Below are 22,319 nucleotides of genomic sequence, written 5' to 3' on the forward strand. Positions count from 1 at the left end.
AAACGCTCAATAATTATACTTTGTGATGGCTTTGATCACCTGCAGATCCATAATTAACACAATTTAAAGTCAGTTTGTCGTTTCACATTGACGTGATCTACTTTAGTAATGTATTTTGTATATTACTCACCATCGAACACTGTGGAGCGATTATAATTCAGTAACATACACAGTACCTGATACTGATACTCCAAGATATAAGCAGGCCATATGGTAGGTATGGACACTTAAATACGCACATTGAGTCACACCCCACTAGTTAGAAGGGATTCATTCAACTAAGTTGTAAAAAAAAATTACAAAAAGAACTGTACTTTAGTATTCAACACATTTTTTGTTAGGCAGGCAGCGATTGCAAATGTTGTGGACGTTTGTGCCAAGTCATTGCTTTACATTCATATGGATGAAAGTCAGTAGACATATGTGAGTGGCTCTTAAAAGAGCCGTTGGTTTGTGGGAACGTCAGGATCATTCATTTGGACTTCTCGGTCTTCTTGGGCAGCAGAACCGCCTGGATGTTGGGCAGGACACCACCCTGGGCGATGGTGACTCCTCCAAGCAGCTTGTTGAGCTCCTCATCGTTGCGGACAGCCAGCTGCAGGTGGCGGGGGATGATCCTGGTCTTCTTGTTATCGCGGGCGGCGTTTCCAGCCAGCTCCAGGATCTCAGCGGTCAGATACTCCAGCACAGCCGCCAGGTAGACGGGAGCACCAGCACCGACACGCTCTGCATAGTTGCCTTTCCTTAGTAGCCTGTGGACACGACCGACCGGGAACTGGAGTCCAGCTCTAGATGAGCGCGACTTGGCCTTAGCACGCGCTTTTCCGGCACCCTTTCCTCTTCCAGACATCCTGCTGTACACGCTACTGATGACTCGAAAGTGAGTAGTACCGAGCGCTGTTGGACATGTATTTAAGCAAATCTTGCTGCTCATTCATTGGTTAACAGTGTCAACGATACTCTTGTCCAATCAGGGGAGAGGATTACTCACCATTCTGCTGTCAGGTCGGTGGTTGATTCTTGACTGGACTGAATCGTTGTTGAGCATTTTGGACGTGTATACATTATTGCTGTGTTTTTGTGGCATTTCATAATAAAGAATATTATACTTCTGTTATGATGTTCACTACCGCTATCTTATGTTCTATTGGTCAATGTTTTTACCGTTTGTCATTAATAACTTTAATGTTTGTATCCTGTCGTAATGCTGTGGGAAGAGTAATGGAGGTCTAATCTAATCCATAAATCCTGAACCATGAAAATGCAAAGTAAATGTATGTAATGTATGTAAAGCATAAGATAAGCATGTTTGATTATCCAATTGTGTTTGTAAAATCTCCCTCCTATTCTGAGTTTGGGTTTAGTAATAGCCCAAAGGGCGAGCTACCACTCTACGTTTAAATCATATTAAGGGCCACACAAATGAACCAGTCCAGAATGCTTAGGTTTATCTTAAACCCAAAGGAAAAATGAGTCTGCTCCCAGCCATGCATTTAGATTGCTGTACAATCTTAGCTTTCAGAACTGAAAGAAAAAAGTATGGAGCGGGGAGAGCTGGCTGCATGCTGTGCTTCATCTCACACTTCTGTCATTCACATGTCCACAAGGTTCTTCTTCAACTTGTAGCTCTAATAATAGCTCTAATAATAGCATGATTACGCTGTACACGGACAGGTAGGTTCTAGTGATTGTGGGGGAGAGGGGGGCTTGCCAGGACTAGTGTGTCAAACCCCACCGGCCCCAGATGAGTCTGTGACCTCTCAGCACCCGTCATGTACTCACAGAGTCGAGCACCCTTTAGGGAACTTACAACTCCGGTGAAAGAGCCACCCTGGCAGAGAGTGGGAACAGATCTGTTCTTTTGGTGGATTATTTCTCACATTATATAAAAAATGCAGACCTCTCTTGCGTGTGCTAGCACTGGCATTGCTGCTCTGAAATACACATTTATTGGAGACAGTGGTTCACATAGTTTATAAGTCTTCAAAGATTGATGGATGTGACCAGTCGTCCTAATGGGGAAGCGGAGCGAGAACTAGCAACTCTAAAAGGTCTGTGGAAAGGAGGAGTACTGTTATCCAACAGGCTACAATGCCGGGATGTGGGACAGGTCAGGCGGAACCGCATCCAGATTCGCACTTTGAACCAATCACCTTCTCAAACACCACCTGAATTAAGAGCTTCAACAGATGAGGAGAAAGAGGTTACTACTCACACAAACAAAGAACCTGAGATCAACAGTAAGAATGGAGATGCAAGTTTGTTATGAAGCAATGGAAATTAAAAAAGGAGGGTGCTTTCTTAAGGGGAGGTGTTCTGTAAGTGGAACTAGAGTTGTTGTGTCAACCAGTACTAGTAAGAATACTAACATCGATCATTACAGGAAATGACCGTTGCCCTCTCCGAGAAAAATAATGTGAGTAAACCGAGAAATTGTACGAGTGAGCAAAATAAATGACCGAGGTAAACTTTGTGAATGGCGCCATCTTGTGGCCAAATCATATAACGGAAGTGAGCTCAGCAGCATCTGTCATTTAAAGTTATTGGAGTTGGAGTTGGAAATGAATTCATTGGAATATTCTGAAATAAGGCAGCAAACATAAACATGCAGGATTTAATGACTTATTGTGACTTATGACAATAAATGATTTAATCATTTATTGTGCTAATCAGGGACGAGCAGATGGAAGGAGATTTTCTTGGGTAATCTCATGAGATCTGTTGTGTTTGTGTGAAGGAGGAGACTCTGCTCAGACTGAGGGCAGAGAGGAGGTAGACCCCACCTCTGGACCACCTTGGACCAGAGCTCACAGGTACGATGAGGACCCTCAACAGTGACCTCCATGTCACAGATTCAATTTGTCCTCCATCCTCATTCTCACTGCAACTCATGTGTTGAAGATCTAAGGTGCAGCCAGAATTGCCTGGACAAGGACCTGGACCTGGCTATGTGTCTCTGAAGAGTGAAGACTCAATGATCAAATGGGCGAACTTCAAAGGAGCAGAGTCTTCAGGTCCAAGGTGAGAGGGAGTGAGAGTCTCAGGTCCACACAGACACCACCTGTCTCCTTTTGACCGGGAAAGTGACCACGTTCACACCTGCACTCATTAAAAATCGCTTCAATCCACATGCAGTGACTCACCTCACCAGCAGTGGGTGATAGACCCACAATTCTGAGCCTCATACTTTGACGTGTCCATGGTTGCAGTCCAGAGTGACACAGGTGCAACAGTGCGAGGTCATGTACTGGTCAGTCATGTTTCTTGAGATGATTCTGTCAGAAGGTCTGGGAGGAACCCTCTAGTTAGATTGTGTTCACACTGATGTTCAGAACCTCATGACGAGAGCCCATTGAATGCCAGATTTCATCTCTTCTCCTCAGAGTGGATAATCAGATGTCAGAGCTTCCGAGTGGTCAGCAACATCTCTCACATGAGGACTCCACACAGCAGATATGAACATGAACAAGTAGGTTCTCATCTGAGAGGTTCCTTCAGTTCAGTCTCACTTCAGCTGGATCCAACTTCAAAGTTTCTAGACTGTGTGGTTCTGGAGATGATCCTCCAATACTCTGACTTTCTTCTCCATGATTATGTTCCAGCGACTGGAGGAGAAGTTCCTCAGCTATGTGGGCAGAGTCTGGAGGATTCTGAGTCCAGACGACAACAGGGGCGGCCCTGACTCAAATTGCCAAAAAAATGACTTGGACTTGGAAACAACTTGTCTGGCATCCTTGGACCCTCTGAACGTCAAGGAAAGCAAAGAAATTGATTAAAATACAAAAGTCGAATTTTGGTGATATTTTTAAAAATTGGTCCTGACACAACGACGACAGGGGCGGCCCTGACTCAAAATGCCAAAAAAATGACTTTTTTCAAAACTCAAAATTTGACTTGGAAACAACTTGTGTGGATGGTCTGCATGGTCAACTGTACCCTCTGAGTTTAAATGTTGCCAAACATTTGTGAGTTTGACCCGCAGCACAATGTCATGGATGCTTTCAGAACCAGCAGAAACAACACGTGTTGCGACAAACCAGTTCAACACGTCCGAAGTCTTCACCTCCAACAGCTCTGACGTCACAATGACAGTCAAGGCGCCACCCATCACGTCTCGACTCTTTCAAGAGGCTCATCTAAAATCGAGTGACAGTGTGGAAGACATGAAAGCCACATTCAGGATTCCTCTGGACCGACACCTTGGATCTGCGGTTCTGGTGGAGTTGTGTTTCGTGAGTACAGAGGATCCTTAAAACATTAGTTTTTCCTCATTTAAGGTAAGTTTTTGTTTTCTTTCAGGGAGGAAGCAAGAGAACAAGAACAAGTGAGCGAAATAAACAATCACTGAACAGCGCAAAGAAGAAGGAAGAAGAAAGCCTCCTTGGTTCAAAGGTGGAGAGACGGGACAATAGATGCACAAATGTGTTATTTCCTGTACAATTTGGATGAATGACAAACCACTATTTCAATTGTGTTGGGTTACTCTCGTGCCACTTTTTTTATTCACTCTGTTGTTCCATTGTAAGAAACAAAGACAAGTTTGATGAAGTTGATTCAGAAATTTGTGTAAATATTGAATGAAGATCAAGGCGGACTCATAAAGACCAGATCTGTTGAGGTAAACTTGTCGTTTCAGAAATTTGTATTCGTGTCACCAATGCAAGTGTATATATACACATATACATATATATATATATATTATTATTATTTTATTTTTTATTTTTTTTTGACAAACAGTTGTGGTTGGCAACCTAAATTATTAGTAGAGCTGATGATAGATCAAAATTGTCATGTTTGCCTAAGAAGTGATCCAGGTGCAGATGATTGCAGGCTGACAGAAGGCACGGACACAATATTAAATTAATTTTTTTTAAAAATCACTATACAAACAACAAAGACAGGAACTGAAGGTGTCGGAGTCAAAAAACGAACCGGGATATACACAGTGGGACTGGGGAAAAATCTGTAACAAAAGAGAGGTGAATCAATGTCAACCTTCAAAACTAGGGAGAACACAAAAACGCTCAAATAATAACTCACGAGGTCCAGATCAACTAAAAGCGCTACATGGAGGAGAAACACTCAAACTCACACAAAGGAAAAAAATCTACACAATCGATAAATGAGAAGTGAGTTTAAGAACGCTCAAACGCGGTCTGGCTAAAGAATTGAGATGTAAACAGAAGCGGAGCAAGGAGGAGAAAGCGAAACTCAGGAAGCGGCTGAAGAGAAATTCAAGCGCGCGCAAGAAATCTAGAAAATTCAGATTTACCGAATGACACAAAGTGATCAGCTTGCAGTCTGGAACCCACGCCAAGATATCCACAGAGGAGTTGATGACGGGTTGAGCTCCAGCTGCGCTGCCATTAAGCTGGATCAGATACAGGAAAAGGAAACTACAGGGGGTTAACAAAATAAAAGCATGAGGAACAGACAAGGAATAAGCACAGAGTGCAGAACGTGACAAAAATGTGTGAGTAATTTCTCAATAATCATGAGTTAACTCAACTCTAGTGTCATTAATCGACATTATGTTTTTTTAATCCATTGACTCCTAATATTAGCAAAGGAGACTAAATGTTGCCTTAAAACTGTTTTTCTCATTTCACAAAAAATATTTTATTGAGCAGAAAATGCACTATAGTTTCAAGGAAAGCAGGGGGATGGGTGAGTTCACCATGAAAATTAACTAATTTATAAAATAAATTTTTCAATGGTACAAATGAGCAATTTCATTATATTCAATGACTTAGACTAGGACTAGACTTTATTGATCCCTTTGGGATGAATACATGCAGGAAATTTACATTTCCAGCAGCAATAGAGGCAAGAAAGGGCATGCAGTCAGGAAGAGCATCACACAGGGTATAAAAAATATATATATACTAATCACATAATAATAAAATTAAAAATAAAATTAAAAAAAACTAAAATTAAACTGGATTAAAATGGGTTATTGCACCAGCAGGTAAAGTTATTGTAACGTGACCTTGTATGTGTGTGTGAGACGTCCTCAGGCGCATGAGGCTTCTGATGATCATGAGTGGCCTAAAACTGGGGACGACACATCTCCGGAAACCTAACAGAGTAGTTTCCCGTGTTCTTTTTCAATCTTGTTTGTTATTATTGTGATAAAAAAAAGTCAAAACAATAAATATAAATATCACCTTCATCATGGGTGAAATGTAAATGACATAGGTGGCAGTTCGGCGTCGCGTTGAATCTATTTTGATTATGTATTACAGTTGGTTTTTACTTAAGTAAAGAGCTCATTCATTCAATTAAAGTGTGTTGTGTGTATAATTTATTTACTTTATCCCATATTGATCGCAGTTTATTCCATTTGACGGGCCCCAGGGAACGTGTCAAATACTGTCAGCGCTTGTTTGTGTACCAAAGAACCATGAAGTTTGATTTTATATTAGCATAACACGCAAAATCCCCACGTATGACAAACTGTAGTCCTTTGTGACAAGATTAAAGGATGATAATAAAGGCATAAAAACAGCGTCATTGTTGAATAGTGAAATGAAACTCACTTGTGAGTCGGTTTAGCTTTGTGAAGTCTTTTATTTGTTGCCATTGAGGAGTGGCCTGAGGTCTGGCTCGCTGCACAGACCACGCCCACTGACAAGGCCCCGCCCCCGTGACGCAGCGACACAGCGCCGCTCCTCCTCGGGCCGTGTGCAGCCAAGCGAGCAGCAGGGGGCGCTCTTACGCCCACGCCACATAACATCTCGCTATCAATAGTCACTGAATAACCGGAGTATCCACTGAGCCGGAGCAACATGGAGGAGACGGACGCCACTGCCTACGGGTCTCCCCTCGCGGGAGGAGGCTTCAACGTCCAAAAGTTTATCCGACAACCGCTGACCATCGTGCGGCTGCTCAGCTGGGTGAGTGCTGCCTCTCCGTGGTGCGTGTTTGTGAGCTTTTACTTTTAAACGATAAGCCCAGACTTTTCATCGAACATATCCGTGTGGATTTGTCTTCTCCTCCGGTCAAATCCTACACCCATAAGTCGCATTCTAAACCGGACGGTCTCCGCTGCTCCCGCGGGGCGTCATGTTGCAGGCAGCTGGTGACAATCCTGTCCACAAACTCTCCTCTCATGTCACGATTGGTTCTATACGCGACCTCTGCCAACTCTTCTGCGCAGTGAACGGTGTTCTTGCTCTTCAGTTGGTCTCGACTTGACCAACATTTGCGTGGTGTGTTTGTGCGCCACCTGTTGCTGGCAAATCTGGAAGCGCCAAACCTGTCGGTCGAACATGGCAAAGCGAAGTTACCTGACCTTGAAGTTAAACTTATACCCAAACACGTTCAATTTAGAAGTAATTGTGACGCTTTTTTACTGTCTTTTCTATTATCACTATTGTTCTTCCTCATTTTTTTTTTTTTTTTTTGTTTTATTTTAGGGGAGAAAATCTTTTCCTATCTATATTGCTCTTGTATTATTATATCTTGAAGAAAATCTAACAAAAAAAGGGGGGTAAAAAAATTCTGTGAAAAGGACTTCAGCCACTGGAGTGTGTGAGGTGATTTTCCACCCAAAATGACGACATGTTTCTCAGTACGTGGTGGTGTCAAAATAAAACCAGCGTTCCTAAATTGTTGAGTGTAGATCAGAGATAGCGTGTGTAATCTGTAAAATGACACCTTTACCTCTGACTTCTATTCTGTCCTTTGAAATATGGCCGGGACACCCAAACATACCATGGTAGTTTTGAGAAAAACAAGACGCCGTTTGCTTCACTTGTTTTAGGTTGGAACTTTGCCTTGTGCAAAGTTGAGCACCAAGCTTTTTGTTTATCATAGTTTGAGTGAGATCAGTTTAGACTAGAGGAGCCCACCCTCACACGAAGTCTTCTTCCGTACTAGACCCGTCATGTAGATCATCAGATCACCATATATTTATAGTCCATAGTTTCAAATCCATCATCTCCGGCCTGAGTTCCTGGTCATCCTCCGCTCGCCCCCCCGACACTGCAACAGTCGCCCTCTCTATCCTCCTCCCGGATCTCATTAGGAGTCTTGTTAGGGAAGCGGTGGCATCTCTGCAGTCACATGGTTGGCAGCTGCACTCAGAAATGGGTCACATGGTTTCGAGGGAAACCAGAGCGGACAGTAGCAGGCCATGGGCTGGTCAAGAGGAGGGGCTGTGTTTGGCACAATTGATGAGCAGGAGAGCTGTGGGCTGCTTCAAGTGTCAACAAGGCTGTTTATGAGAAAGTGTCAGAATCCAGTTAAGATTTGAAATCGGTATTTTCCTTCTGCAGATATGAGTCTGGAGGACACCCATTAAATATTGCACGCCAATAAAAAAAGAGTTGAACCTGCATCCTTTCTGCTCATTTCAGGGGCCTTTAAAAATGAAATATAAACCAGGAATGAATGCAAAATATGTGAATGACTCACTTGCAAACTGCATTAGAAGGTGCTTTCAGAAATTTGTAACTCAGGAAATTTGGGTTTAATTCAAGTATTTTACGTCCTTAGCGAGGCAACAAGACTTCAAATAATCAGCCAAATATTTGTAATAGTTTTTGGTCTTATGGAAATGGGACCTCGAATATGTCTGGAAATTGATTCTTGTAGTCTCAAATTTGTGCTCTGAATCTTGGGTTTTGTTCACCTTATGTTAATGATGGATGACTCACTCATACAACTTTGAACATGTCCGTGTGAGTTGTTTTTCTCAGGTTTTGCTGTTAAGAATGTACAGTGTTAGCTTGTTTCACAAACATGCTAACTACTTTGGTTCTCTATGTTGTGACTGAGAAAAGTACAATCTTGCAGATGACATTTTCCTCTGGTTGTTGACATTTGTGCCATTAAATAAATTATGATTGTATAACCTATTTATTGTTCTCTTCACCGGCTTGCTAGGTGAAGTCACCAAGAACAAAAGAGTATCATGAACTTTGTCTGTAGTTTGTGTGGCCTGCCATCCTGATAAGAAATTCTTATCTCCTCTGAAAGATCGCGAAATCTAACCTACCCTCCCTGAAGTATTTATTTTTATTCTAAGCTATGGAAAAAAAAAAAAAAAAAAAAAAAAAAAAAAAAAAAATATATATATATATATATATATATATATATATATATATATATATATATATGACCTGCTCCAGTGAATTGCTCCTAGATTTGTCTGTTTTTAAGGTTTTTAAAGGTTTTCTTCTCATTTGCTTCCCTGATAACTCATGAGATTGTTTAAAACATTCATGTTCATTATTGCTGTTTACATATTTTGGAGTTGCTAACCTGCAGACGTGCTGTTCCTGGCAGAGAAGCATAATCATAAAAGCAAATGAGATAGATAAATAGTGTAGAGAATAGACCAAACACAGGAGGCACAAAGATATGTGAGTGTTGTGGATGAACAGAAACCAGTCTGAGGGAGTGAAGTGAAGGCCAGTACAGGTCGAGTTCAGGTGGCACTAGTGCATGTTCGACAGGTCGATCACAGAACCTTCCATGATGGGAAGGTGCCCACATCACAAAGATCTATGTTAAAGACCACGTGATTTTATTTCTGTTAAAAACTAAATGGAGAAATCAAAATCCAAAAAGTAGAATATTTAGCATGACTCACAATTGATTCGACTAAGCAAGAATTCACTGCCCTGAAAATACCACATTTTTTATTTGGCGCAGATGATGCGAGGACTTAATTCTGTACAGATACAAACAAGGTTCACATAGATTTTACTCTGCTGTGTCAAACTAGTTTGCATTTGAAATGAGCTGTATGGAATGTGTGGTTAAAAATCAACCCCGGCATGTCTGACCTTCATGGTGGTGTGTCTCTGCAGCTGTTTGCCATGGTGGTCTTTGCCTGCATCACCACTGAGGGCTACATCAACCCTATACACAGTCCGGAAGCCAAGTGCATCTTCAACCAGAACGACTCCGCGTGCCACTATGCCGTCGGCATCGGGGTGATCGCCTTCCTCGCCTGCGTGGGCTTCTTGGCTTTGGATGTTTACCTGCCATTTGCAAGCAATGCACAGCAGAGGAAGTTTGCAGTCATGGCAGACTTGGGGTTTTCGGGTAAGGATGACATGATGGGTTGTCTGTCACTTGATACAAGCAGATTTACGAAATGTTTGATTCTTGATGTCAGCCCTGACACTGACCTTTTGCTTAGCGCAGCTGTTAGCTACTAACATTAGCATTTGTCTCACTCCTGTAACTTTACGAAACCAACTGGAACCATTCAAGATGTTCAATTCATATGAGTAGTAAAGTCGATCGCTGTATTCTGCTGTGACTGAGAGAGAGTTCTCACAAGAGACCGTTTGTGGAGGAAACAGGAATTAATTATTAACAGAGCAATCATTATCCGATGTGTTGATTTCATAAAAGGTATTGACAGGACTCCAGAACTCTAGCTGTTTGAACAGTCTGATGATCATGTGAGCGCGAGAGCGTTAAACCACTGAGCCATCTTTGTTAAAGGAGTGTGGACCTTCCTGTGGTTTGTTTGCTTCTGTCTGCTGGCCAATCAGTGGAGTCACACCCTTGATACCCGCATGATCCCCGAGGACGCCGCGCGGGCCACCATAGCCTTCTCCTTCTTCTCTATCGCCACCTGGGTAAGCATTGCTGCTCCTTCTTTTTTTTTTAAAGGAATCAGGTTCAGCTGCGCAGGAGGGCAAAGAAAGCTGTAAAAAATGCACCAGCAAACCATTGAGTTGTCGTCAGACCTTTGCTCAGTAAAAGATTTAAGTCTGCTGCAGGGTGTAGGTTGTGCAGGACGTGTGTGTACGAACTTGAAAGCAATAAAGGAAGAAGGCGTCGTCTCACGTCGCTTGTTTTCCTTGACCCACTGAGCCGCACTTGCTCTTAGGTGGACTCCGGCTAAGCAACGCCCATATGCTACAAGGGGTGCCAGAAATGTTGCAATATTTGATGACGCAATTCTGTATTCATATTTTAAGTGTGCCATATTGATATTTAAGTAATAACTTCTTGAATGTGTTGTTGAGTGGCTTCTGGGCGCTAATTAGCATTAGATGCTAACCAGTGAGCTGGTCGTACAGGTGTTTCAAATTCTCTGGCGGCGGAGCTAATGGATGACGACTGACTATTCTCAAGCAAACTGCTAAGCTTACTCGCATCAAAGTGCTAGCAAACATGTTATTTACGTTCAGACGTTTTGAAAGTGTTTGATAAACTTAAAGGAACAAATCAGCATAGCATTATGTACAATATATATACAACAGAAAAAAAGATAGAAATAAAATGATAAAGATAAACACCAACGAAGTATTTAACATTTACTTCCACTGGTGACTTTGTATCTTTTGCGCCGACACCACTATAAAAGCAGCACTATGAGCAAACTGCTAAATCTTCTAGCTACTTTTTCATGTACATATTACGCTCCAAACAGCAATGTTGCAGCAATTGGAGGGAATAATGTGACGTCATAAGTCGTCTGCAGAAGTGTCTGGAAGCCAGAGAAGATTTGAAACCTGAGAAAATTCCTGTGGCACTCACTTAGGGGAGCAAAGATTTTGACAGGAGCATTTAGCATCACCGCTATAGTAACAGCTAATGTGGATGCTACTCAGACTCCTGTGTTCCATAAGCGCTTTCTTAACTGGTGCCCAAACAAATGACTCATTATAAAAATCTGGAGTAGAGAGAAAGAACATCCTCAAAACTTTTGTTCTTAACCTAGACGTCTGCCTCCTGATCGGCCCACAGCCATGTGTGTGTGAAAGTTATCTGTTGATGCGGCCATCTTGACATGTCCTTCTCCTGCAGGCAATCCTCACCTACTTAGCCTTGTGTCGCTTCCGCCGCGGTGTCAATGACAACACCCTCCCGACATACAGTGAGGCACCGCCAGACTCCCACACCCCCTACCCACCAACGTACGCCCCGACCTCCTACAACCCCACTACCTACACACCCACCACCTACTCTGCGTACCCCAGCGCTATCCCCGACCTGAAGCAGCAGCCGGCCTTCACCCCGAACATCCAGCCTCAACCAGACATGAGCTACCAGCCACCCACCTACTGACACAAAGGGCGGCCTTGTTGACCGGGGAGGGTCTGTAGGCTCCGATTGCAATCACACAGCGTTTCAGCTCCCAGGAGGGATCAGTGCTGGTGATGGAGCAGTGGGCTTTGGACCAGCGTGCACAGACACATCTTACCTCAACTGGCCTGATTGCAAAGGAGATGGGTAGACTATACCCAAAGGTCAAGGGTTAACTGTGTGACTTTACATGAGTGCTTTTAACGGCATCAATCGAAGTGGAAAATGGTCGGACAAAGTGTTTCTCTGTTGCAAACTGAGAATGTGTGTAGATCCTCTGAATTCATTCTAAATTTGTCCTTTTTTTTAATTTATTATCCTGTCAACACTAAACAATCGCCATGACGCCAAAATGTACTTCCTGTGAATGTGTCAATTGGATTCTAAAATGCTGTTTTGTTTTGTGTAGCCATGTCTGTAACACTGGAATGTTGAGTTTGCTGAGGACTCTAACAGACTTGCACTTTCAACCAAGATTAAGATGCGATCAGGAGGGTGTGTAGATACTGAGCGGGTTTGTCCACGGATCCTGACCCGCGTTCAACACTGTCACTCATTAACAAAAGTTATCAGCGAATGAGCACAACTGTTTCAGACATCCCTCCAGCGACATGTTTCAGTTTCAGGCGCTCCTTCAGTGACTTGTCTGATCAACTTCAGTTGTTATTGTTGGGTTATGCTTGAGAGAAAATCGTTTTGATTAAACTATACATCTCATTTCGGCCTTTGCGACACCACTTTGTGCTTATGTTCCTGGCAACAGATCTCAGTTAGAGTGCAGTCATGTGCTGTCCTGTTGAGGTTGCAGTAAGAGACGTGCTGTGGACATCCCAGTCCTGAAAGGTCCTGTACACAAGTGTGTGAGTGTCTCGTCAGTGAATTTTATTATGGTTTTTAAAAAGCCGTGCAACCACAGCGAGTCATAATGAACCAACTGACTCTCCCGAGTCTTGAATGCTCTATGGTTTTAGATTTTTAATGCTGACAACTGGCTAAATAATTTGGCCTATGCTCCTGCAGAACATACACTGGTCCTCAGGGAGCAACAGGTTTTATATAGCATGCAGGATACACTTTCCGTTTCAAAACACCAGGGCATCGACGCCTGCCAGGATTTAAACAGGTTATATCGGTCCGTGTTGGCATGTTGGGTTTCAGGTTACACCGTAGTCCCTTCAGTAGTTGCCAATGAATAGTACATTTTACTGATTCAAAGTCTGAAAATAGCATCTAATAACAACTACACATAAAACCAAAGGCCTTCCTGTTGAATTTAAATCATAGTTTCTGGCTTTAAATGTGTCTTAAACTGTGGCAAAAACACACTGTCATTCAATTGAAAATAGATCTAATACAATGCATTGAATGAGAGTGCAGACACCAATGGCTTTGCATTTATATTCATAATAAATTGGGACACAAAAATAATTCAGGATATGACATTTTCTTGAGGTTAATGCCAACTAAACAAAAACACCTTTGCAAAATGATTGTTCCTAGTTTAATACAATTGTCCTATATTCCATTAACACACCGACAACAGGAATGTTAACGATTAATATTAATAATAATAATTTGCAAAAATAAAAACAGGTGACATTTTCCAACATCATTGCCCCGAACATAATCTTAAAAACACCACATAAAAATACTTAAAACATACAATCTGATTTTAGTCCTTAGAGCTGTAAGGAAGAGAAAAGCTTCCTGGGAATGCCGGAGTCCACAATCTTGACAAGATTTTGTGACGGCGTCTCATTCTTGAAGGGAGACCGGTTCTCCTTGTTCACCGTGAGACCTCCGTAACAGCGTCGACACACTGCCTGGTACTTGTCAGCCCCACCGATCACTTCCACCTGTGGAGCAGCAGAATGTTTACATATGGGTTGTAGCATCACATCTCAGACTACTGAATAACCAGAGGAGTCCTCAGCGCACGTGCTTTATTCAGGTGTGCAGGTTTTTTGTTGGACCCACCCTTTATGGAGTGATAAAGAAACCAAAAATGAACTATTGAATATACAGATATGAATCTCTGCTGTTGCCGTCTAATTTTGTTACTGTAATCAAACAGTTGTCATCATGTTGAAGACCCTTTTTTACTGCAATATGTTATACTCTTGGGCATTTCCATGAAGAGTAGCCTATATATTAATATAATAAAAGATGTGTCCAAATATATCACTTTAATAATGAATGAATAGGGCCAAGATGCTTATTTGACCTCATCATCCAATTCCGATTCATGTTGGTTTTACCAGACTTGTGACAACACAGAAGGTGCATCCAGGGCCCCGTCATCGTGTTTGTACATAGGAGGGACCACGTTAAAAGCAACATTGTAGTCCTACAAACTGTGCATTTAATTTTTTGTTTGATTTGTCAAGTTGCGACTGACTCAAGCAAAATATGAACTTAACCATGTGCCTTGTGGCAGCTATAACAATGTTGTTGTCGAAGGAAATGGCTGTGATGCTCTCACCTCCTTCTCTGCACCGATCCTCTTTGTGTATGCAGCTTCTTTGTAACACTGCATGCAGACAGCATGAAGCTTCACCACGCTCTCCGCCAGAGGAACCAGGTTCAGAATGTTTCCAAATGGCTGCGTGAATCGGCAAAACAGAAACAATGCAGGTTTATTCGCATAATTGGTATGAGAGTGAGACTTTTGTCTCCGTAGTGAATGGACTGTTGTTGAAATGAGCAACGTGCAGGACATGCTGCCTAAAAAACTGAGCTCCTTGTCTGGGGTGAGTTGCTGTGCTGTCCTCGTTGGTGTTGGAACAACACAAGGAGTCATTGTGAGGAAGCAGAGTAAGAGCAGTTCACCTTTCTCTGGAAGGTTCCATCCAATGCAGCAACAATGACCGTCTTCCCCAAATTGGCCATCTCCTCACAGAACTCCACTGTGTCTGGAAACTGCAGTCACACAAAGTTGTAGTTGGTATTCAAAAAGCACTTCTCAACAGGGGGAAAAACTGTGTGAAATGTTGACTTACAAACTGCCCTTCATCAATTCCAATCACACAGGCCTGTAGAGCCAGATGTCTCACCTCAGCCAAACAACAGGCTGGTACGGCTTCCATGGTGCTTCTGAGAAACAGACAGATGGAGGATGTGATACGCCTTCATCAGTGACATGATCGGCTTATCTTGCAGATCATAGACAAAAATATGTTTCGTTTTCACACCACTAGGTGTCAGCATGCATTCGAGTAAACAACACTAACTTGTCACAGCTTGATGGAAAAAATTTGCTTTGTAGGCATTAAAAATGGGCTTATTTTAGACATATTGACAGAGTTCTGTAATGAGCCATGGCTTATACCCTTTATACGCTATACAAGTTTCTCAACATGCAATTCATTTTCATTACTGTTTGTGTACAGTAGAAAAGACATTCGGTCTTCTGTGGAGATATAACAATCACATTAACCGTTACTTGTCAGCAAAAAAATACACGATGTAATACAGTTCTACCATAACTATAGCATTAATGAATGAGAAACGAGTTGCTCTTTGGAAACATCTGAACGATAAACATTAATAACAAACCATTTCCTATAACAGGTGACACACTTAAATACCACACACATTTCTATCAGCTTAGGCTGTGAGTTGGATGGATTTGAATTTTGTTGACATGGCAACAGCTGAACTGAACTATGAATGTAAATGCAATATCATTCTGTCTTCACTCTTGAAGGACAGACAAGTCTGAAACAGGCACATATCAAAAATCGTCTGGATAACCAAGAACAATGACTCTTACTTGTCATGTGTGGCCATTCCATGGTCAGAGTAGCGAGTATCTTTTGCATATTTGATGACCAGGCAGTAGTACTGGGCGATTTGGAAACGGCGTACTCTTCTCATCAATTCAGTGCTGCAATTTGAATAACATAAATACAATTATAATTGTGTCTGAGACTATGACAGTGGTTGCAAATGAAAGCGTGAGTCATGACGGAGATACAAAAGTGAAGAAACCAAGGTTGAAGATGTAGCGGGATGCAACATTTGGCGGGACGACCAACTTTTGGCGGATCTGTCTTTTAATTTAACATAAATGACATTTATTCTGACGTAAACTTAAACGAGAGTGTTGGAACTCGGTGACAAAACATATTACGACTCAAATACCTTACCTTTTGCCTGAAAACATCGGTCCAAAGATTACCTGTTGAAATAGCGAGAGACCGTTAGGCAAAGTCCTCGTGCATCGTTTATGACTTGTAAAAATACGCATTGTATTCACATTTTTTCCAGAAGTTACATATTACGACTTTTGACATCTTTCGACAAAGGAATGAACGTCAAACCTGAATTTGTCCTCGCGATTTCCGTGGTGAGTTAGGGAAAATCCGAGGAAAGTCGACGCAGTCCATTGTGAAAATAGTGTATATAGCGTTGACGATAGCTAAAAAAATAAAATAAACAAAACCGAATCGAGCAAAACAAAGATGTCCTCAGTCGTGTTCGAAGTGCCGCGCGGACAGCGAACTGGCGAATCCCAGGGCGGTAGGGGGAGATAGCGCCACCCTCGTCCTCTGATTGGCTAGAACAGCTCTCCTCTGATTGGCCCTTTCATTTGCCCACGAAGCGTCACCTCACGTCCAGAGCAGGCTAAACGTCTCAAAGCGGCGTCTCACTCGGAGCTGAACACCAGAGGCAAGTCACTGAGCAGAGGCGCATATTTTATGATAAGTTGTCAATTCTTCGGCAAGATAACTGAGTTTGAAATTGTTTAGAGTGAGGGTGGGAGGCATTATAGCCAATCAGAAGCGAGGAAGGCGGCTCCTTCCCGCGACCATCCTGGGATTGGCAAATTCGCGCGCGGACAGCTGCAGCTGCTCGAGTGGGTGTTGGACTGACCAACGGGAGGCTGCTCTCAGATCACGTGACCCAAACAGACCAGCGTTTTTGTTTTTCTTGTATTTCTTCATTGTAGAAGGAAATTGATTACATTTCCTTCTTCAATGGTTGAAATTGACAGAGGGTCCTCAGTTCTATTGTTAACATGACAAACACGTCTTTTTATTTTTCTCACATTTTAATAAGTCATAAAATGTCATACAATCAATGATGTTTATTACTCTCCACTGTATTAAAGAACGAAAAGGTTTTAATGTATCTTAAATTAATTATTGTAGTAATTGCCCCAGAACCACTCTGGTCACCATTTTATTTAAAAAAAATCACGTTCATGTTTGTATCAACGTATTTACACAGGGAGATGAATGTTGGAAAAATAAAATATATATATATATACATCCATATAACCCGCCATTGTTAGCATTATAGGAGAAGAAAACGGAGTTAGAATTCAGTGTGCTAGAAGCTTGGGCAGTGCAAACATAGAGCGACATACTTTTGCACGAAACGTGTCATAAACTGGCAACAGTACACGTTCAACAATAATTAGTTTATTAAATGTATTTAGCATAATCTTCCCCGGCTACTGCAACACATATACGCAATGGCAACATGTGGTGGAAGCTAAATTTAGAAATGACGTAGACTAACAAAACCAAAAAAGGGGCTATAGCTATTTTTAAAATCCAACACAAAGTATTTTGAATTATTCGAATTAAAAAGCACATGGCGTGGAGACAGATACGGAAAACGTGTTGTCCAAAAGCTTTACTTGCAGTTGTGTTTGCTCCCAGTGAGGTCGCAGTTCTCCTCCAGCTGGGGTCATAAATCCAAAGTCCAGCCGTTGGTCAGACTCACTGCCTCTCACAAGCTGCTGGAATCGTCTTCCTGGAGGAGGAGAAGAAGAAGCAACATGGCTCACTGGACAGCAATGAATAAAGAGGTACCCGATTATTATAGAAAAACTATTTTTTTATTTAGCTGACATTGCGTGAGTTGCTGTGAACGGTAGAGGTCGCTGTTTGCTTTGCTGAAGATTACTGTGCCGTCAATGGCGACGGTGGATGGCTGACAGGAGTCTGCTCTTCTGTCAGGAGCTGGAGCGTCAGTATTCACCCAGCCAGTGGTCGCACAGGATGTCCGGGGACGACGTGATCAAGGCGCATGTCAAGGCTCTAAAAGAAGGTTAGTTCCAACAGCTTTACTCCAACCCATGAAACACTACACTACATTAATTGAAAAAGCCTTCAGATTCTACTGTGTGTTTGTCGCCAGGCGTCTCTGTTACGTGATGAAATGGCCAAACAAATGCGAAAGATGTGCGCATCATGTAAAAATAGCTACCGTCATTCAGTTAGTCGTTGCTGTGAAACGGAGTGTCTGGATGTCATTGATCTCAATCAGGTTATATTGTTGTTGTTCAAAAACAACATCATGTGCATTCTTCAGATTTGGCAACAATTGTTTTGAGATGTGCTCTGAAGAACTGCGACTGGCAGAATTAGATACCATAATACATATGTATACAATAATGGAGTCATTATGTCATCGACATTTACATGTTTTTTTTAAAAACACTATTTACATTGCATACATCAACATCCAAAATAGCATATAACATAGTTTACATATTCAAATATAATAAATTCAAATATAGGAAAATCTGATTTTATATTTTTCAATATGGATTCAAATGACTTTTTTGAATATGGATATCATAATCCTAGAACAATAATAAAGTGTGATGACTGAACTGAAATAAATGTTTATTTTGATGCATTTGTTTATTTCAGAAAATGTCTCTTTAAGCACCGATTGATTGGGGTTTTCTTTTCAATTCCTTCCAGCTTTGTATTTCCTGACTTGTCAATTTAAATCAAGACTTTGTTGCTGACACTCGACTTGAATAGTCTCTTTATTTACCCCCAATTTGGTGTTTTGTTTTAGGTACCGAGCGTGCCCGAGGTCTAGCTCAAACTTTGCTCAATGTGCCATATGGAGACGGACACGGGGAGAAATTGGATGCCTATATTCCCAGCACCAACACTCTTGGTAAAAACCTGACACATATTTCATTGTGATGCTTTTAAACACACCATCAGGGAAGTGATGAAGAATATGTCCCTATGTTTCAGATCTTCCGCTTGTTATTTACATCCATGGAGGTTACTGGCAGTTTCTCAGGTAACAGAGCCTGTGAGCACCTGAGCTGATGATGAGATGCACGATCTCAGTTCCTTCTGTGGGTTACGGAGACTACTTCATGCTAACACCTGTTATGAGGGGATGAAAAAAAACGGGTACTCAGACCTGCAAAACTGTTTTGTTTCCACCTGTAATCTGTTCCAACAGAAGGTGAAAACAAAGTGTTGCTTCTCAACTGGACAGGTTGATTGACTTGTGTGTCCCCTTTATTTTTGGGCTGTATAGTTTTCAGCAGTTTTCCCCGAATACCTCCCAAAAGATTTCAATATTTATTACTGTTTCCAGCATGTTGTACCATCAGGTGTCACGATATTGTCCACCTAACAAATGTGGCTCTGTCTTAATGTGTTTTATTTCCGGTCACAGCAAAGAGGAGTCGGGTTTCATGGCAGTCCCCCTGATAGACAAAGGTGTTGTGGTGGTGGCTGTTGGATATGACATTGCCCCGAAAGGTGGGAAGGTTTTTGAGGCAACGTTGCCTTTGCTCAATTCAATGTGGATAAACTTGATATGCGTTTCAGGTAACATGGATCTGATGGTTTCTCAAGTGAGGAAAAGTGTTGTTTCAGTTGTTCAGCAGTATTCGCATATCAGGTAAACAATTCACGCTTTGGCCTTATGATGAGTTGAATGTGTTAAGAAATGTGAGGACTGCTGTACGTCCAAGTTTATATTGCCGTATCAGAAATCCGTCTGTACTTCAGTTGAGAGTCAATGCTGACCCACTCCAGACTGAAACGTTTATTTAAGAAGCAACTGCCTGGAATGTCTTCACTCAACTCATGGAAGACTTACACCTCATTTTCATAATTCATTTCATCTATATGCCATCTTTTGTTCCTCTTTCCCACTCAGTGGTCTGTATCTGTGTGGTCACTCTGCGGGAGCTCACTTGGCAGCCATGGTCCTCTCCACAGACTGGTCACAGTACAGCATCACCCCCCAAATTAGAGGTGAAGAAGAGCATAAGCAGCACCTGACTGTGTGTTTTGGGCACAAATAGTGATTCTAATGTTTTCACAGGTGCTTTTCTGGTCAGCGGTATTTATGACCTTCTCCCCATCCTGTCTACCTACGTGAACGAGCCATTGAAAATGACTGAGTGAGCAGACAACTGAATCCTCTATCACCTCCATGATGTGGATGGGCATGTGATCTGTTTCCATGTTATGAATGTCGTGATATAACTGTAGGCATTCATGCATTTATAACAGTAACTTGGCAGGCGGTCCGTGAAAATATGAACTTATAATGTGAGCTCCGGGTCACTATTGTGTTTGTTAAGGCAACTGTGTGCTGCTCTGTCTGCGTGTGTGTCCTAGGACTGTGGTACCAGTCTGTGACCGAGCCTTGTTTTTGTCTTTTGTTGGCAGGGATGTGGCGCTGCGGAACAGTCCCAGCTCCCTGGTCCCTCAGCTCAAACTCTCCTCCTCTGACTGTCAGATTGTCGTGGCTGTCGCTCAAAATGACTCACCTGAGTTTCGCAAACAGTCAGAAGACTACTTTAAAGTCAGTGTTGCAAAGCTGTTCATAGCACAATAAATGCTAAAAAGCTCTCGCTTTCTTTCCTTTAAAGGCTCTGCAGGCCTCTGGACTGAAAGTCACCATGGAAGATGTTCCCAACACGGACCACTTCAACATCATCGAACAACTAGTAGACGGAGAGTATCATCTGACAAAGGTGATGAGCAGCTCACCAACTTAACCAAAACACTTTAAAACACAACTGCTCAGTATTAATGACACGTTATCAAGTGAATAATATTTTATCTTTCAACTGTGTTTGTAGCTACTGCTGAAGATGATGGGAAAGAGCTGAGGAAGCCACCGGGGACTGCTGTTGAATCACACTCACTGTGACACGGTTTAGTTAATATCTTGTTGAAACTTTTAATGAATTAAAAAGGTTCTTGCGCTATAATAAGTCACTTTATTAATTCAGAATGTAGCAACATAAAAGTTCAGGGATGCAACAGGGTAAGTGGCATGTTGGTTACTTTTAATGTAGCAGTATCTAGTCTTGTTTTGTTTTTAATTTAATTTAATTTTTGAAATCACTATGTAAATCAATATTCCATGATGGGAAAACTATGTAGCATGACAATTTATATGTATATGTATGTGCTTTTAATTGAATATACACTGCCTGTCCAAAAAAAGGGTCATACACTCTAATATTTCATTGGACCGCCTTTAGCTTTGAAAACGCTTTCGCTGTGGCATTGTTTCGATAAGCTTCTGCAATGTCACAAGATTTATTTCCATCCAGTGTTGCATTAATTTTTCACCAAGATCTTTCACTGATGATGGTAGAGTCTGACCGCTGCGCAAAGCCTTCTCCAGCACATCCCAAAGATTCTCAATGGGGTTCAGGTCTGGACTCTGTGGTGGCCAGTCCATGTGTGGAAATGATGTCTCATGCTCCCTGAACCAGTCTTTCACAATTTGAGCCCGATGAATCCTGGCATTGTCATCTTGGAATATGCCCGTGCCACCAGGGAAGAAAAAAATCCATTGATGGAATAACCTGGTCATTCAGTATATTCAGGTAGTCAGCTGACCTCATTCTTTGAGCACATAATGTTGCTGAACCTCGACCTGACCAACTGCAGCAACCCCCTACCTATTTGCTTAGTTAAATCCAGGTGGCGAGTTTTTTTTTTTGGCCAGGCATTGTGTCTACTTGTTACATTTAGAGACACTGTATTAATGGCATTTTGCGCACATGGTTACTGATTCTCTTGTATTTTTGCACTGGTTTGTTGTTTATATTGTGTCATAACTGTAAAAATTAAAGACAATCTACTCAACAAATGCTATATTGCCACAAACTTCTTGTGGGGAGTTGTGCTATAGGAACTACACTCAAAGGTTTAAATTAATATGTTTTTAACACAACATTGTTTGCTTTTGGATCTCATCTGTGGATTTGGCCAGTAACATTTTAGGAAATAAAAATTAAAAATAAAACTTTAAGTAATAATAATATATAATTCTTCTGCTGTTCATAAATTATTATTATTATTATTATTGAAAGTGTGAACTTTAAGCTTAATTAAAAGTTAATTTTATTTAAAGTTCTTGTTAATTAAGCTGGTGTTAAGTGAATGAATGCTTCATAGACTGAATGAATACTTGTTTCAAGAGCGTGTATGTCCGTGTCAGAAGAACTCCGGCCTCCG

The 22,319-nt window shown here is 41.7% G+C and overlaps 4 protein-coding genes across 6 annotated transcripts; 2 read left to right on the forward strand and 2 right to left on the reverse strand.

Moving 5' to 3' along the window:
* Positions 1-348: 348 nt before the first annotated feature.
* On the reverse strand, positions 349-850 carry LOC128753875 (histone H2A type 2-B). The gene has a single exon (XM_053856036.1). It carries the CDS (start codon positions 848-850, stop codon positions 473-475), a length of 378 nt encoding a protein of 125 aa, XP_053712011.1. The 3' UTR covers positions 349-472.
* A 5,776-nt stretch (positions 851-6,626) lies between these two features.
* Positions 6,627-14,199, forward strand: LOC128753651 (synaptogyrin-2-like). Its single transcript, XM_053855547.1, has 4 exons — positions 6,627-6,896; positions 9,819-10,056; positions 10,465-10,601; positions 11,779-14,199. Exons 1-4 carry the CDS (start codon positions 6,789-6,791, stop codon positions 12,037-12,039), a joined length of 744 nt encoding a protein of 247 aa, XP_053711522.1. The 5' UTR covers positions 6,627-6,788; the 3' UTR covers positions 12,040-14,199.
* On the reverse strand, positions 13,450-18,142 carry LOC128753652 (thymidine kinase, cytosolic-like). 3 transcript variants are annotated; one of them, XM_053855549.1, is made up of 8 exons: positions 17,919-18,142; positions 16,380-17,820; positions 16,206-16,237; positions 15,830-15,943; positions 15,111-15,150; positions 14,887-14,976; positions 14,540-14,659; positions 13,450-13,913 (listed from the first exon to the last, which is right to left on the reverse strand). In XM_053855549.1, exons 2-8 carry the CDS (start codon positions 16,443-16,445, stop codon positions 13,737-13,739), a joined length of 639 nt encoding a protein of 212 aa, XP_053711524.1. In that variant the 5' UTR covers positions 16,446-17,820; positions 17,919-18,142; the 3' UTR covers positions 13,450-13,736. The 3 variants fall into 3 exon arrangements, with proteins under 3 accessions (XP_053711524.1, XP_053711523.1, XP_053711525.1); XM_053855548.1 differs by having other exon boundaries at positions 15,057-15,150; XM_053855550.1 differs by lacking the exons at positions 16,206-16,237; positions 17,919-18,142 and having other exon boundaries at positions 15,057-15,150; positions 16,380-16,523.
* Positions 17,743-21,907, forward strand: LOC128753650 (kynurenine formamidase). Its single transcript, XM_053855546.1, has 11 exons — positions 17,743-17,875; positions 18,027-18,117; positions 18,880-18,984; positions 19,068-19,116; positions 19,504-19,589; positions 19,659-19,731; positions 19,993-20,090; positions 20,161-20,239; positions 20,511-20,646; positions 20,714-20,818; positions 20,927-21,907. Exons 1-11 carry the CDS (start codon positions 17,846-17,848, stop codon positions 20,954-20,956), a joined length of 882 nt encoding a protein of 293 aa, XP_053711521.1. The 5' UTR covers positions 17,743-17,845; the 3' UTR covers positions 20,957-21,907.
* Positions 21,908-22,319: the final 412 nt, after the last annotated feature.

The sequence above is a fragment of the Synchiropus splendidus genome, chromosome 2 (genome assembly GCF_027744825.2).
Source record: "Synchiropus splendidus isolate RoL2022-P1 chromosome 2, RoL_Sspl_1.0, whole genome shotgun sequence".
Lineage (NCBI taxonomy): Eukaryota > Metazoa > Chordata > Actinopteri > Syngnathiformes > Callionymidae > Synchiropus > Synchiropus splendidus.